This window comes from Corvus brachyrhynchos, unplaced genomic scaffold (genome assembly GCF_000691975.1).
Source record: "Corvus brachyrhynchos isolate BGI_N302 unplaced genomic scaffold, ASM69197v1 scaffold21, whole genome shotgun sequence".
Lineage (NCBI taxonomy): Eukaryota > Metazoa > Chordata > Aves > Passeriformes > Corvidae > Corvus > Corvus brachyrhynchos.
The window spans coordinates 2,046,914-2,062,458 of NW_008236924.1; the positions used below are offsets into that span (position 1 = coordinate 2,046,914).

Below are 15,545 nucleotides of genomic sequence, written 5' to 3' on the forward strand. Positions count from 1 at the left end.
GAAGGGTGTTGCTACCTGTCATGCCCCTGGACACAGATGGCTTTAGGATTAAACATCCATCTAAAGAATAACTTAAATTTGGCATCATGGCCATTGCTACTGATCAGGGCTGGCTGGTTCTGCACTGAGGACCAGCTTCTCTTCTCAGAACCTGGGCCTCTCTTACCCTTCTTTTCTTCCTCTTCTTCTTCAAAGAATTCAGGTAAAGAAAATGCTTCTTTGAGTTGTTCCATTTCCTCCTGCAGTGTGTCCAACTTCTCTCCAGAAAGGGCATTCAGAACTGCTTTCACCTGGTTAGGGGCAGCACAGCCAAAGAGAGAATCAATAAATCCATCCAATAGGATGGAAAAGGCAGGCCAAGGCAGCAAACGAGTGGGTGTGAGGAGAGTAACTTGAGAAAAGTTGTGAGACCTGCAGGAACTGAGGTTGGCTGGGGTAAAGGGAATGGCTTTAGGAGCTGAGGACAGGACAAACTGCTCCCAAGGTAAACACCAGATCCTAATGCAAGGATCAAAGTGAAGTCCAGTAATCATTTTACAGCAAGTTCTGAGCACTTGCTTTTACATGTCTATACATATATTTCTAATCCTTTTTCCCCTGTTCAGCTGAACTCAGAATAGAAAACAAAATGCTCAAGGCCATTACCTTTGATTCACTCTCTCTGGAAAGCATCTCCAAGGCCTCCAGATGTGAAAGACCCTGAAACTCATCAAACAGTAACCCATAATGGGCTTTCTTCTCAGTAGCCATGGTAACCTCAGTAGCTGTCTGCTGCTCTTCTTTCTCCTTTGCCTCTCGTAAGACCTGAAAAAGAAAAGCAGAGGCCTCGTGACAGTGTCAGGAGATAGAGAATACAGGAGGAGAAGGCTTTTGGCTCAATAGCAAAAATGGTTGCTTAATGAGAGGACCCCTTCCACAAAGGAAGGGAGAAGACATGAGAGAAACCAATGAGGTGCTGATAGGGAACTGCTGTACCTGAGATAACGTGGAGGTTCTGTTTATGAGGCCCTTTGTTTTTTTGAATCCAGGGTCTCCCTCAGCTATTACATCCATTGTCTTTTTCCCGATGAATTCCAAGGCATCCAGACCTCCACTAATAACAGTTTTACCCTAGGAATCAGATTTGGATAAAGACAGCACATAAAACTCAGAGATTACACAACAGAAGAAATTGAATTGGGAGGGTTTTATCAGCAATCTTATGCTGGGCACTCACAGAAAAGCCAAATTGGTCCTTTCCACCCTGAAATTCAACCCTAGTCATCACAAAAAGAGCAGCAGGACATGGAAAGAGCCACAACACATTACCACCCAACAGCTTATTACAGCACCCAGACAGCTGCAGCAATCTGATGGGAAATACATTTTTAGTTGGTGAAGAAGCTGGTTCTCAGCACATTGCAGTATTTAGGTCTCATCCTTCCAATGAGAAAACACCACACCTGTGGATTTTGATTGCTAACTTTTGTTCAAGCCTTAAAAGCAGAAACAGAAGGCAGCTTTCCATCTGCAGCTCTTTCAGATTCCCAGGCAAATTGACAAGACAGCAGATCACAAAAGCAGTTTCCAAGGGTAATGGCTTCCTTTGAAGTGCATTTCTCATGGTCACAGGAGCAAGCTGATTTCCAAGCAAATTGGGCTAGTTTCACAGAGGTGTTTGAAGAGGAGAATGGATTTCATCTCCAGACAGTTCTGTGGAAATCAGTGGAAACACTCCAGGAATGAGTCTGACCCTGCATTTACCTGAACGCTCCAAAGGCAAGGCGCAGAGATGACAGAGTACAGAGGTGACATGCACAGAAATGCATACTCTGCACAATCCACCGTTAGGATTGTTTTGCTATGTATATACAGAACTATCACAATTCAAGACATTTTTCACATTAGGTGCCAGTTAGAAGCAAGGCCCAGGATAAGGTTTGTCTGAGTTGGAGGAGTTTCTCACCACATATCCCACAAACGTCAAAATTAAGTTTCCTCTTACAATGTTTCAGATGAAAGGCCAAAACCCCAAAGCTCCCTTAAACCCATTTTCTCCCACACTCCCAACTCACTCACTGTGCTTTGGACAGCAGTAGAGATGGTTGATAAAACTTCAAGAGCCCCAGCAATAGGGAAGGAGCTGCCATCATCCGCTGCATTGGCATTGCTGCCAGCAGGATTCTCACTTCCTGCATTAGAAGGCACAGAATTAACTTCCTGACTTCCAAAAACAAAACTAGACCCTGTCAGCCACAGAGTGGAGAAAACCAACAGACACCAAATATCCGCCAGGAGCAAGCCTACAATTCAGATTATTTTCCTTTCTACTTTTCAGAGCTAACAGAACGAAGCAAGAGAGAATTATTTTAATGTTTTTATTATCTATCTCAAGGTGCAAGGTGCAGAGTAAGGTGATGTCATTTTGGGGCTGATTATCTTATGAAAAACATTTCAGGGTTGTTCTTATGCAGTACAAAACTGACCTCTTGTAGCGTCTTTAGACTCTGATGAGATTTCACTAGGACTGGGGATCCCAAGGGTTGTTTCTGCTTTTTCTATGACATTTGAAATTCCTTGACCTAGAGAAGACAGAAATCAGAACAGAAACAAGATTAGAGCTGCATATTCTTTTTTATTATTCTGGACTCCTTCTGCTCAAAACAGTTTAACCAGCACTGAAACCTCCTTCTATCCAGCTTGCCTACCAATATAATGAACCAAGGTTTCATCTCAGCTTTTAAATGAAGTTGTAAATATTGGCTGAATACCAGTTTAAAATACCAGGTGAAAATTACACAAACGCCCTAAAAACTTGAAAGTTCTGTCTGTGCATTATCTCCTATCTCACTGTCCCTTTTGGTACAAGCTTTTCCCATTACTTGAACAATTCTCTCGACATTTTCCAATAATGGCTGCTATAACTGAAATCCCCTTCTCTAGAAACAAGTTCTAAAGCACCAGCTTGAGACACAAAACATGATTAAAATATTTATCAAATACCAGAAAGAGCCTTACCTACAGTAGCTACGGTAGCAGACGCAGTTGACAGAAGAGATTTCCCCCAGCTTCCCCAGTAGCCCCACCCTGTCTGAACTGCAGGAGGATCTGAGACCTTTAATGAAGAAAAACAGAAGACTGATGCAGGCATTATGGTGAGGAAAGGAACAGAAGCAGACTGTGACATGTGGCTTTTGTGCGGCTTTTTCATTTCAGAGAACAGCAATGTGAATTTTCAGAAAGGAGTGGGGCTTATGCTCAGAGTTCTCCTGTGCTCAAAGCCATGAAATGTGAAGTCACATCATTTTGAGCAAGCACAGGAACATACCTTGATGGTTTCAGCTGCAGGCTTTTCTGTGGCAGCAGGCTGGCTTGGGGGCTTGGGTTCAGGTCTTTTCCGAGTCACAGGCACAGTCTCTTGTTCTCTCCTTTCCCTGCTCTCAGAGCAGCCAAGTTCCTCTGTCTTCTGTTCATTTTCATCTTTGTAAGAGGTTTCTTCTTTCAGATTTTCACCACTGTCTTCCTCAGACATGACTACAAACATCCATAGAAAGCAAAGCAAATTAAATAATCGCTCCCTTGCACTTTGACATTAGTTCAAGAGCATCACATTGGTGTTTTAAATAATTAAACACAACAATGTGGCCACGCATACGCACATGTGTGTAGACTAAATAATGTCTAACTAGAAATGTCATACTTGGGAGACTAAAGTCCCACAGGGCCACGTGGCTTTATCTAACTGACACACCCTCTCCGCAGGGAAAAAAAACAGTTTGCTAACTCTGGAAAACAAATGACGGTACGATAGGGCCTCAGATAATCAAATCATTACATGTTCTACCAAAATAAAAGTGAACACAAGTGGCTTGGGATGGCTGCTTTGAGGAGTGTAGGATACAAATGGGGACACAGAGAGCTGAGCAGGCAGGGAGGCAGCGACTGGGTCACTTCTGTACTCGGGGATGAGCACTGCAGGGCACGAACACCCCCCCGAAGCTGCGATGTGCCCCAGCTGCCACAGCAGCGGCCCCAGCACCGCGGATCGGGGATGGAGAGGCCATGAGCGGCGCTGGCACGCCCAGAGGGGGCTGCTGCTGCTGCTCCCAAATCTCTCTGTGACCCCAAGAGTCATGCTAAGGATGGCTGTAACAATGTTTGGCCCCATTAGAGTATAGAAGAGAGAATCAAATGTCCTGTCCCTTCCTCCACAGAGCCAGCATACAATTTGGTTCCTGGCACTGTCTCTTTATCCTTTAACCTTATAGCTATGGTCTTGGATTACCTGTGAGCACACCAACTCCAGCAGCCTCCACCAGCACGGCACTGCAGAAATCTTCACTGCAGAAGCAGAGGAATGGAATGAAGTTCCTCTTACAATGCTCATTTCTACATGGCAGAAAAGTAAGAGGCTCATTCTGTGACTCCTCTGCGTGAGCAAAACATCCTGTGGTTTGGCAACAGCAGGATCTTCTGTTCATTAGTAGGACACAGGGAAAACCTTGCCACATTCATATATTTTGAAGTGGAATTTCATCACTGCTGTGATTAATGTCAACATCATTTCTGCCCTAAATTCTCCATTAGCTGAGGCTAAAAATACCTTCCTGGATTTCCTGATATTATCTATCCAATGAGAATCACAAAGGGAGAGAGGGCAAGGAGAGGAGAGGAAAGGAAAGAGAGGTGCTTTTTGTCTTTCATCCAGACTTTCTTTTTGGGCACAGTAGCTGTCAGGGAGGTAGAAGAGATGTTCCAAAAATGTGAGGGATTTTACCTCCCCACATTTCTCCCCAGGTTACAACAAAAGTTTATGTGGATGCTTCTCAAGGAGTAGAAGAGTTTTCATGTTATGCCTCACTCAGAGATACATTTACAATTGTAGTTTAACTCTGTGAAGTCACTAACTGGTAACTAAAAAAAGTTTATTTGCTTCTGGTTTTTTTTTTAAGTGCCCTTGTGTCTTATTCTCATTTTCCAGATCTGTCCTGCCTTCTCCATTTCTGTGGGTTAGGGACATAGTCAAGCTGGTGTAAACTCTCCATCCACAACAGCAGGAAACATGCAAAGTGAAAAATCCCTTTCCTACAAAACCTCTTTCCACATGCAAAGACAAGGGTCTAGAGGGGAAGCCCTATGAGAAGCAGCTGAGGTCACTTGGTCTGGTCAGCCTGGAGAACCGGAGACTGAGGGCAGAGCTCATCGGGGTCTGCAGCTCCTCCCGAGGGGCAGCAGAAGGGCAGCTCCGAGCTCTGCTCTGACAGTGACAGGACCCAGGGGACGGCCGGAGCTGTGTCAGGAGAGGTTTAGGTTGGATTTCAGGGAAAGGTTCTTCCCGCAGAGGGTGCTGGGCGCTGCCCAGGCTCCCCAGGGAATGGGCACAGCCCCGAGGCTGCCAGAGCTCCAGGAGCGTTTGGACAGCGCTCTCCAGCACGGGGTGGGATTGTCGGGGTGTCCTGAGTAGGGCCAGGAGTTGGGCTGGATGATCCTTTTGGTTTTCTTCCAGCTCAGAATATTCTGTGAGTTTATGTTTCTGGCTTGACGTCATGCCCCAGTGACACCAGCCCGCGTGGCATCAGCCCCGTGGCCCGGTGCCCTCGGCTGCAGTGTAGTCGCGTCGTGTGTCCCACTGCCACCACCAGCCCAGCGGGACCGGGGCTTTTCCACGAGTGAACTTGGAGCACACTGGGGCTGTGGGAACAGGGTAATGCTAAGTGGAACTTTGTGCCTGGTGGTTTTTAGCTGACAGGGCAAAAAAACCTGTTCTGGTGCGTAGCCGATGCTGTGTCGTGGCAGGTTACCTCGTGACAGGTGTCAGGCAGCCAAGGGATAAGCACAGCAAAACACCGTGTCCTGTCAGGCAGCCAAGGGGTGCGTGCAGGAAAACACCAAATCCCATCAGGCAGCCACGGGACTGTGCACAGGAGAACATCAAATCCCACCAGGGAGCCTCACCCAGCGAGGCTGGCCCTGGTGTCCTGTGGATTTGCTCCTTAGGTTGGTTTTTGCACCGTGGGTGCTGCCATTCCCCTGCAGAGCTTTGGCTGGTGCCAGCAGAAGTGAGCCCTCCCTGTGGCCTCTCCCATGCTGGGTGCACCCAGAATGGCTCTTGTCAAGACCATGCTATGTTCATAAATCCCACAAGAGTTTCTGCCTGTAGGGCTCTGCCAAATGCATCCCCCTGGTTTGACAGAGGGTCAGAGGGGGCTTGCAAATTGTATTTCTGCAAGACATCAGCAGCCTGTGCTCTGTCTGGTGTGTCTTGGTTTATTGCCTCATGTTACTCCAGGTATGATGTGATGTTATAAGTAGTGAATGTAAAACCATAGAACTTGCAACCTCTTGGGCCCCAATTTTGCAGTGCCATATAAATGTGTGTAATTTTAAGTACTATCAGTGCTTCCACTGACCTCAGTGGGACTACTTAGAGTGCTCTAAGTTAGACACAAATACACTTCTTCAGGGTAGGAGCCAAGGATGACTCATACAAGCGCATGCATCACAGATTTTTATCTTTCCACTGCTATTTGTTGTTACAACTTATGGTTTAATAAAGGTTAAATGTGTTGAGCTCAGCTTCAGGTTCAGTTGTAAAATAGCCAGTTCCTATTCTGACACATTTCATTTTGCTTGAGCTTAACACTTTGTTGAAGAATTGTGATGTTGGCACTGATCACGCTTTATCCTTTTTGGGTCCTTTATCAGCTGCAGCAGCTGTTTTGCATAAGTGCAATGGATAAAGAATATGGATTTTGCAAATCATTTTATTGTTCCCAGCACTCGGCAGCGAGAGATCATTGTCTGCTTAGCAATAATGGCTTTTCCAAAAGACAAACAATTTCTAATAAATCAGACCTTGAAAAATTTAATAGTAAAATTAAATGACCCGTCACCAATGGTTTATGCATTATGCAGGCTCAGTGCAAGTATAGTGGAGAGCATATGCAATTACTGAAGATAATTATTCTTATGAGGGAAAATGTTGCTGAGTATTTCTTGTGTTAAATAAATGAGTGAGATTCATAATGTCATTTAGGAGAAACGTCACAGACACTTGGAAACCTTAACAATTCAAATTTAATAATTTCAAATGACAATAGCACAGGCAGAGTACAAGAGGCACTGGGATTATTCTCTAATAAATCTAACGTTTCAGTTGGGAGGTTATTGTTTTAGAAGACTGTAAGTTATTATGTGCCTGGGATTTGAGGGTGAAGTTGAGGGTTTGTGTTTGCTGCAGAAGTATTGTCTGTTTTAACTGTATCAGGTGCTGTGAAGTCTGATGCATGCAAAAGCTTTTAAATTCATTTTTAGCTAAAGTCAGCTGGGTCATGGGGTGATGTCAGCTGAAGGTCTGGGACCACAGCACCTCACTTGCCACTGCAAGGTGTGACAGACCTTTAAAGCAACCCAAATGTCAGTGGTCCACAAACTACTACCAGTCCACAGCTTGCCTGTGAGGAGCCTGCACAAGGTCAGTGTCAGCAGTCTTTTGCGGGCTCTGAAACACTGAAAACACCAGAGGTCTAAAAATGGAAGGTTAAAACCACTCCCTCAAACAAAAGAATAGTTGTTATCAACAGCAGCCTTAGTATTGGGTTCTTTTCAGACCTGTGCTGTTGCTGTGGATGGAATGCTCTTCTCCAGAGGCAGCAGGACTCAGTGACACTTTCCCTGAAGTGTAGCTGGTGAAAAACAGGAATGAAAGAGGCCTTGGTAGTGGTTTTAACTGTTTAGCTGTGGGAAAGTAGCTTCTCCAGCACAATGGTATAATTGAGTTCTCTGCAGTAGTCTCATCTTAAATGAAAGGACAAGAGGCATGATAGAAAACAGAGTGGGGCCAATGATTAAAAAGGAAAAAAAAAAAAAAAAAAAAAAGAAGAAGAAGGCAGATGAAGGGATTGCTGTTTACAGAGAAACAAGTAGGGAGCCTGTTTTCCAGTTTCTCTTGCAGGATTCAGTGGGTGAGTTGGTTAGTCAAGCTTGAAGGAGAGTTGGACACAGCTGTCTTCTTTGCCTTCTTTGTTAAACTGGTTTTGGCAATAGCCACAACAGAAATGGAAATGGGTCAAATAACACATTTCTCATCAGATGTCAAGTCTGGAATCTGGTTTGACCTTCGGCAAATTAACTTTCACTGAAAAAAATTCCCAGTCTGGATAGCATCTTATCAGCAGAACTCCCCTTTTTGAATATGCTTGGTTTGTCTCTGATGAAAGACAATTACTAGAAATCACCTGGCTTTATGCATATTACATTATTTTTCAGAAGTGCTTTAGATAGTGTTAACTACTAATTCTAGAAGGATGAAAAGTGTCTGCATTATTTATCAAGTAAATGGGTCCCTTTGTGTGGTGATATTTATGAAATTCCATTCCACTAACATCTGTTATTTGTAGAAGAAAAGATGATAAATTTGAAGTCACACAGTCAATGGTATGAAGTGAGGTATTCTTTAGGATAACATTTGAGCTTGTGGCTTCTGTACTTTGTAAATGGTTTTTTAAGGCTCTGGAGCAGTCTGGATGGAATCATAACTTCAGGGAACACATATTGGATTAGAAATTTTCTTGAATCAGGCTTCCAGGAAAATTGATAACAGATTGTCTCTTTATCAGTGTCATCTCATTTTGTTACAAGTTGGTTTTATTCTGGCTTGTAAAAAAGGAAAATCTGTGTGTGCAGAAGACAGAAAATTTAAGGCTGTATCCGAATGTCTTAAAATATCTTTTGTGCACATCAATTTGAAGAGTATCTAGACAAAACAATTTTTCACGTTGCTATGAAGTTTGGCTAGAGAAGACAATGAAGAATATATGACTGCTGAGATGAAGCAGCATAAACGAAAAGATTTTCAAGAGGACCTCATTGTAAAACAAACAAGAATAACAGGAAGCAGGCTTAGAAAATGCAGCAGCAACAAGAGAGATTGCAAAAAAGGAAGTATATGTAGACATCAGTGTCCTGATATTCAGAAAGGGACTTCCTCTTCTGGCTGTAGATAACAACCAGGAGACTTTTCCAAGTAATTAAATCATGTTACGTAGTATTTAGACCCCTAATACCAGTTGTGCCCCTAAAATCAAGTAAGTAGATGTAAGTGCTAATAATCAGATGTGTGTGTGTGCTTTGGTTTTTCTCTGGGTGGTAAATGAAAGACTGGCTTTAGAAAACCAGGGCTTAAAAGCACTTTGATATTGGTGGAGAGGGAGGCAGAAATGACATCCTCTTTCTCTCTTTTCTTCCTCTATTAAGAAAGCACTTTTTCTTTGGTAACAAATGCAGAATCCACTTTTAAAGATAATTGTGCATTTCGAGTAGTCTGAACAATTTGTTCTTTTTGCAAAACCTTTTTCCCCTTAATGATTATTATTCCGGAGATTATTTATCTGGTTGGGAAGATGAACATCTAGTGGACTGGAGGCTGTGCTAATGCCTTCTTACCCTCATTTCATTACTGTGTTCTGAGCAAAGCTCTGCTTTGGAACCTCTCAGCTGACAGTTTGTATTACGCTAATCGAAATCTGTTTACTGGAAATTAAATTTGAATACATGGTAACCTTGCTGTCATTAATAAACTTACTGCTTTATCCTTTTTTTTCAGTTGTACTTCCAGTTTCCACTTCAAATATTCATGGTCTTGAAAGTGCGTTTGGATCCCAGACATTTTCCAGGACAGAACAAACCAAGAGCCCCCTCTCCTATCTCAGAGCAAAACAGACAGCTTGATATCATACGACCTCATTTCTCCAAATTAAATGAAAGAATTTTCACTAGCTTTCCATGAAGCTCAGCTATTGCCTGTTAATTTTGACTGTTAGTGCTGATCTTTCAGTTGGATTCACAGTGGAAAATGTAGCTTTTAACAGGACAGTTGCTTTTGGGTCTTTCAATGCATCACTTCATGCAGTGTCTCAAGCTTTAATAAGTTCTCCAGCACACCATGATATCATAGCCAAAGAAGGGACTAGTATTTTAATTGAATGTAAACTGAACATCAGCCAGTATGAACATATCCTTTGGTATAACTCCAGAGGACACCTGCTTGAACAGAAAGATGAAGGTGAGTTTTCCTGCTGTTTTCTATCCATCATTATTCCCCTTTTTTACAGTATTGGAAAACCCCTGGGACTTTATTATAATTTTCTCTTCCTATCCTCCCATTTTTACAATTAGGAGATAAGGAGAGAGCAAAACAAAGCCCTTTGCCCTCTGACATGTTGCCTGGGAATTACACCTGAGTACTTCTGTTCCAGCCCATCCATCCTGCTTTGGTGCCCCACAGAATCACCTTGTTCAAGAGTCATCCCAGTATTCCATACAGAAGAAATGAGTCTTCATCTTACCTAATACTAACTGATGGTTTTATTTAGTATTGCTCTGGTTTAAATTATATTTTTCCAAATGCATGAATTAAACACAATTCTCCACAGCTTGTGACTTTATCAGCTGGCAGTTGGTGCTTTAATTTTGTTACAGGATATTTTAAACCATACTTAGTACATGTATTTTTTGGTTTATGCACCAGTAAGACTGTGGAAAGTAACACAATATGTAATGGCCAACGATGGAATTCCTGCTATTTAACCCTTTTGAACTGAAGGGGAATATATTTTCCCAGCCATTGGCTCTTACAGTTCTGTCCCTGCAGTTTTCAATTTTAAAAAAGTGTTTTGGAGATGTGTGTGTTTTTCTCTCTGTTAGTATTAATGAAGGTCATCAAACTAATTGATAGGATCTTGTTGGAGGCCATTTTTCTGCCTTAAGTATTCAGTAACCTTTTTGTAGTTATAATGCCATCTGGAGATTAGTTCAAAGTAGAGTAATTAGAAGAATAAGTTATGAAAACAGTTCAAAGTAGAGTAATTAGAAGAAATGAGTTATGGAAACAGTTTCCCCCCTATGTTAAAAATGCACAGCAAATGCTGTATAAAGCTTCTTGTATTGATTTCTTTTTACTTGGGTTTTGCTTGTCAGCACTGCATGCTCAGCAGAAAACTGTCTTGAGAAAATTCTGCGTTCTTTTGCCAACAGAGCCATTTACAGACTGATCTTTTTCATGGGTCACTTGACTTTTGACTCTGAACGTATGGAAAATTAGACTTTATAGAGGACAGTCTTTTAACATCGGGTGAGAAGCCCTAGTTAAGAATTAGGATCCCTGTCAGGAAGAACCAGCAGGCCAGAAACACTCTGGAAAGTGCAGATGAGAGAAGGAAGTAAAACCAGTGTAGCAAGCATGCAGAATAATTTACCTTTAAGCAGTAGGATTGGTAAGTGGGTTATGGCTTTCTGTGTCATTTCAGTCCTTGGTGTACTGTTATGATGCTAGAAGTGGACTGCTTACTGCCAAACTTTGACTCCTGTTGATGTTTACCCTGGGATTTTTGTTTCATGAGCTCTGTTTATTTCTTTCCCCTCTGCAGGTGACCGGTGGAGAATTGCTGATTATTCCCTCAACATCACAAAGGTCAGCTTTGCTGACCGGGGCCGGTACACGTGTGCAGGCGTTAATCATAATGAGACCTTGTACTACACAGTCACCCTGAGGGTTATCTTCACCTCAGGGGACATGAGTATCTACTACATGATTGTGTGCCTCGTTGCCTTTGCCATCACCCTCATTTTGAACATCACCCGCCTGTGCATGATGAGCAGCCACCTCCGCAAAACAGAGAAGGCCATCAATGAGTTCTTCCGCACGGAAGGGGCTGAGAAGCTGCAGAAGGCTTTTGAGATAGCCAAGCGTATCCCTATCATCACATCTGCCAAAACGCTCGAGCTGGCCAAAGTCACTCAGTTTAAGACCATGGAGTTTGCTCGGTACATCGAAGAGCTCGCCAGGAGCATTCCCCTCCCGCCTCTGATCCTTAACTGCAGGGCGTTCATGGAGGAGATCTTCGAGGCCGTGCGAGTGGATGACCCCGATGAGGTGGGAAAGGAGGACAAGCAGCCCCCCGGCTGCGGGGCCCAGGCCGCGCTGTTCCCCAGGAACCCGGAGATGAAGCGCAGCGATTCCCCGGCCGGCGACTCGGACGATGGCTCCATGAGCGAGCAGGGCCAGGAGATCGCCGTGCAGGTGTCCATCCACCCCCAGGCCCAGGGGCAGAGCATCGACACCGTGTCTCACGGCAGCTGCCACTCTGTGCCTGCCGAGGAAGGCACCTGCTGAGCCCAGTGATCCCCAGGGGGGTGAAGGAAGCTCGGGTGATCCAAGGATAGTGTGAGAAAAGGGTCTGCAAACAAGCTGCCTCGGTCCCATGTGCACAAGAGTTTTCCAAATTGCAAGGTGCCAGAACTAGATCTGAAGTGTGTATTTTCTGTCAGTGTTGATTTAACGATTCAAGTCTGCCAGAAAAGGCCGTTTGGAATATTGTGCAGGGGCTTTTCTTTCTAAAGCAGGCTTGCTATATTTAAAATAGTTACACAACAGGAGTTCTTTGTCCTTGGCTCCTTGGTAGCTTTTGATACTTCAGATCTGTGTGAGAAGTGACCAAGCCGAGCAGTACAACTTGCAATAAGAACTTTTCCTTTGTGAGCTCCTTCTTTCCTCACGAAGTTGAGCTGAAATTCCTTTGAGTCAGTGTTGTCCTGATGAATTGAGTTCTGTGCTCTTTTTGAGTTGCCTCGTGGTGCGTGTAGCCCATCAGAACCATGGTGAGCTTGAACAAATCTGTTTTCTGTTGCGTGCTTGTGTGTTGCTATCAAAATGTACTGTACTTAGGAAAAGAATAGTGCCAGGATCTGCTGCTGGATTAAATGAGTTGTTGTCGTTTCAAAGCAGCTTAGAGAACAACCAGGAGGTCTCAGTTTTCTGTGCATCTGCAGGAAACTTGTGTGTATTCTAAAAGCTTGTTGTTTAAACTTGGTGCTGATTGCCAAAGCGCCTTACCCTGGTTCTGTCCCACAGAATGGAGCAGGGACAGCACTGCTGGCACTGCCTGGCTTTTGACTTTGCTGATTTCACTCACTGTAGAAAATCCAAAGTTTTATATGTATTTGACGTTGTTGTGAGAAAAGGATGACAGTAATCACGTAGTGGCATAACTAATAAATGAATTTATCATCTACAGATAGGTGCCAGGCACATCTTTCTGAACAGCATTATAATAAAGCAGGTGAAAAGTAGTGACACTGAGTCGCTCTGCTCTGGCTGGTCCTGTCACAAGGCAGTGGCAGAGAGAGTGGGGGGCTGGCTGAGCTATTTGCCAGCCACTGTTTGCAGGAGTGGAGTGGCTCACTGCTAGAGCCCAGCCTCATGTGCTGCAGAGGTGGCAGAAGGGAGAGCTGCAGGTGCTGACATACATACACGCAAAAGTACTTCACCAAGGATCTCCCACCTGGCTTCCTCAGCTGTAGAGATCCAGCCTCCAGGAATTAGAGTGCAGACAAGAATCTACTTTCTTCTTCCACTCTTTGGTGCTGATTTTTTTTTCTCCTTAACATTTGTAAGTTGTATCACTTAAATAGTATTTTATATCCTGTTGAGATTTAGTAGATGTAAAGCTTGTAAGCACTCCACAAATTAATTTCTTACAACTACTGGAAGCATATTGCCATATAATTTTAACAACTTGGCAACAGGAGCACCATTTAATTTCACACAACTCTTTTTTCTTCCCTTATTATTACAGAAATGTCAGTTGAACAAGTGATTCTGGAGGGCTGCTCAGGATTCTTAAGAGGATTTGACATTACATTTACATGAGTAGAGGTGGAAAACAAGCAGGCACAGTGGTAATAGCAGGGTGGGGCTGTCTGTGGTAATGCATGCTCAGAATGAAGGGGCTGAACGAATTACAGTTACTATGTCAGAGAGAGGAAAATGACAGCATCTATTACCATTTTAAACTACCTTCTGGGGAAATTCCTGCAGTCAGCCACCAGTTAAATCACCCTGGTTGCCTTTGGCTTGTCGGGTTTGTCAGGAAGAAAATTGCTGGCCTTTATTATCGTAACATTCCCACCAGCTTGGTGCCATTTCCAAGACTGTAGCAAACTTTATCTGCTTCAGGGGAATAAAGCCTTCTGTACATACTTCAAGTAGCTGCCTCAACAGTGACTTCGTTTTTGCTTCCATAGTTTGATAGCACTTTATGTCCAGGTGAAAAGTTTGTATAGTTTTGTGTGACCTGTCTGGTTTCTTTTAAGTTTTTTTGAGGTTATCAGTGTTAAAAGATACTCTGTGGATAAATTCCTATTTCTGTTGGAATAGAGAAGCTGCTGTCTTCACTTCTGAGCTACAATGGATTCATTGTTGCACATGTGTGAGGGGAGATTTGGGAGTTTGCACCCTTTAGGATGCACTGGTTGAAAGAGGTGAAGGCTACAAGAGAGAATGATCTGTTTCAATCTCCTTTGTGCCACAGGCCATCAGAATGTACCTGCACCTGCCTTATTTCCCTATAAACAGCTCTCCTTGCTTCTGTGAAACTGTTGCATGATATGCAGCAGTAGCACACTGGATGTGTAACCCCTAAAAACACACGCAGTGAGAGGTGCCACTACAAAATCTAAACCCTATTTAATTGCTTCCTAAGAAGCAGTTATGATTGACAGGTGTCACATCAGAAGTGGCAGCTGACAGGCAGCAGGATGACACTGGAGGTGTGTCAGATGGGTGTCAGGAGAGCAGTTTCTAGAAAGATTTGATCTCTTCTTTGATTTTTTCTGCTTTATTTATGTAGCTCTGAGTTCTTCAGCACAGTTACCTGATGTCTTCCTATTGCTTTCTGAGAGGAAAGAATGACCATGCATAAAGGTCCTCAGAAGTGCAGTTGCAGTGTCAATTGCTGGATAGCAAAGCTGAGAGTTTTCCTGAATTACTACAGTATTTTGTTCCTTAAATTAATTTCCTTCCTGGGAAGGAGGTGCTTTTGTAAGGATTTTTGTGTATCAGGAGTACCCTCTGAATGTAGGAACTGATCCTACTCCCACTGAATTCATTTAGAGAGGATTTGGAGCTCTGGTGCATTTCACAGGATTTTTATGCGTCTGAAAGCAAGGACGATGGTGATGTTAAATGGTAAAAGTGATTTCCAGAGAATAGAATTTGACACCAGTTTCCAAACAACTTGTGAACTGTTCTAGTTATACTGAGAGTAGATGTGTGCACTTAAATTTCTTTGATGAATCTAATTGAACATTAACATTGAAAGTGTTTCTCTCTTAACTTTTTTTAGGATGAGGAGATTCTGCAGTGGTTTCCTTGCTTTAAACTAAAGTCTTTGACAATCACAAGGCTATTCTATCTCTTCTTTGTGACTTATTTTAAAAGACCTAAAATCTACTTGTTATCCAAGAGTACCTAAAACTAACTTTGTAGTGATGATTTGCATTACCTGGATTGTAATGTAACTGTTTAATGTAACCACGTAGGATTTCATACTTTCATAAAATGAATTAGTAGATTTGCAAAATAAATTCAAAAGAAAAACCTTGTTCTGGTGGAGTTTTCTGTTTTACAAGTGAGGAGTGCCTGTCTCTCCAAGGTTATGTAGCAGCTGTATTGAGCTCAGCAGAATGTTGTTAATCAACCTGACAGAGGTTACTGGAATATTCAGTCA

General features: G+C 43.1%; 2 protein-coding genes across 2 annotated transcripts in view; one reads left to right on the plus strand and one right to left on the minus strand.

The window, feature by feature from the left end:
* The window catches only part of FAM114A2 (family with sequence similarity 114 member A2), a 9,345-nt gene extending 5,688 nt beyond the window's left edge, over positions 1 to 3,657 (minus strand). The window contains exons 1-7 of the mRNA XM_008628940.2: positions 3,308 to 3,657; positions 2,998 to 3,094; positions 2,466 to 2,561; positions 2,059 to 2,171; positions 976 to 1,110; positions 646 to 804; positions 167 to 290 (exon numbers count right to left, since the gene is read on the minus strand). Of these exons, the coding sequence (XP_008627162.1) occupies positions 167 to 290; positions 646 to 804; positions 976 to 1,110; positions 2,059 to 2,171; positions 2,466 to 2,561; positions 2,998 to 3,094; positions 3,308 to 3,523 (940 nt within the window). The 5' untranslated portion in view covers positions 3,524 to 3,657. The remainder of the gene's footprint in view (positions 1 to 166; positions 291 to 645; positions 805 to 975; positions 1,111 to 2,058; positions 2,172 to 2,465; positions 2,562 to 2,997; positions 3,095 to 3,307) is intronic.
* Positions 3,658 to 6,336: 2,679 nt separating this feature from the next.
* Positions 6,337 to 15,420, plus strand: MFAP3 (microfibrillar associated protein 3). Its single transcript, XM_008628941.2, has 2 exons — positions 6,337 to 10,042; positions 11,406 to 15,420. The coding sequence occupies exons 1-2, from the start codon at positions 9,763 to 9,765 to the stop codon at positions 12,149 to 12,151; spliced, it is 1,026 nt and encodes a 341-aa protein (XP_008627163.1). The 5' UTR covers positions 6,337 to 9,762; the 3' UTR covers positions 12,152 to 15,420.
* The last annotated feature ends 125 nt before the right edge of the window (positions 15,421 to 15,545 follow it).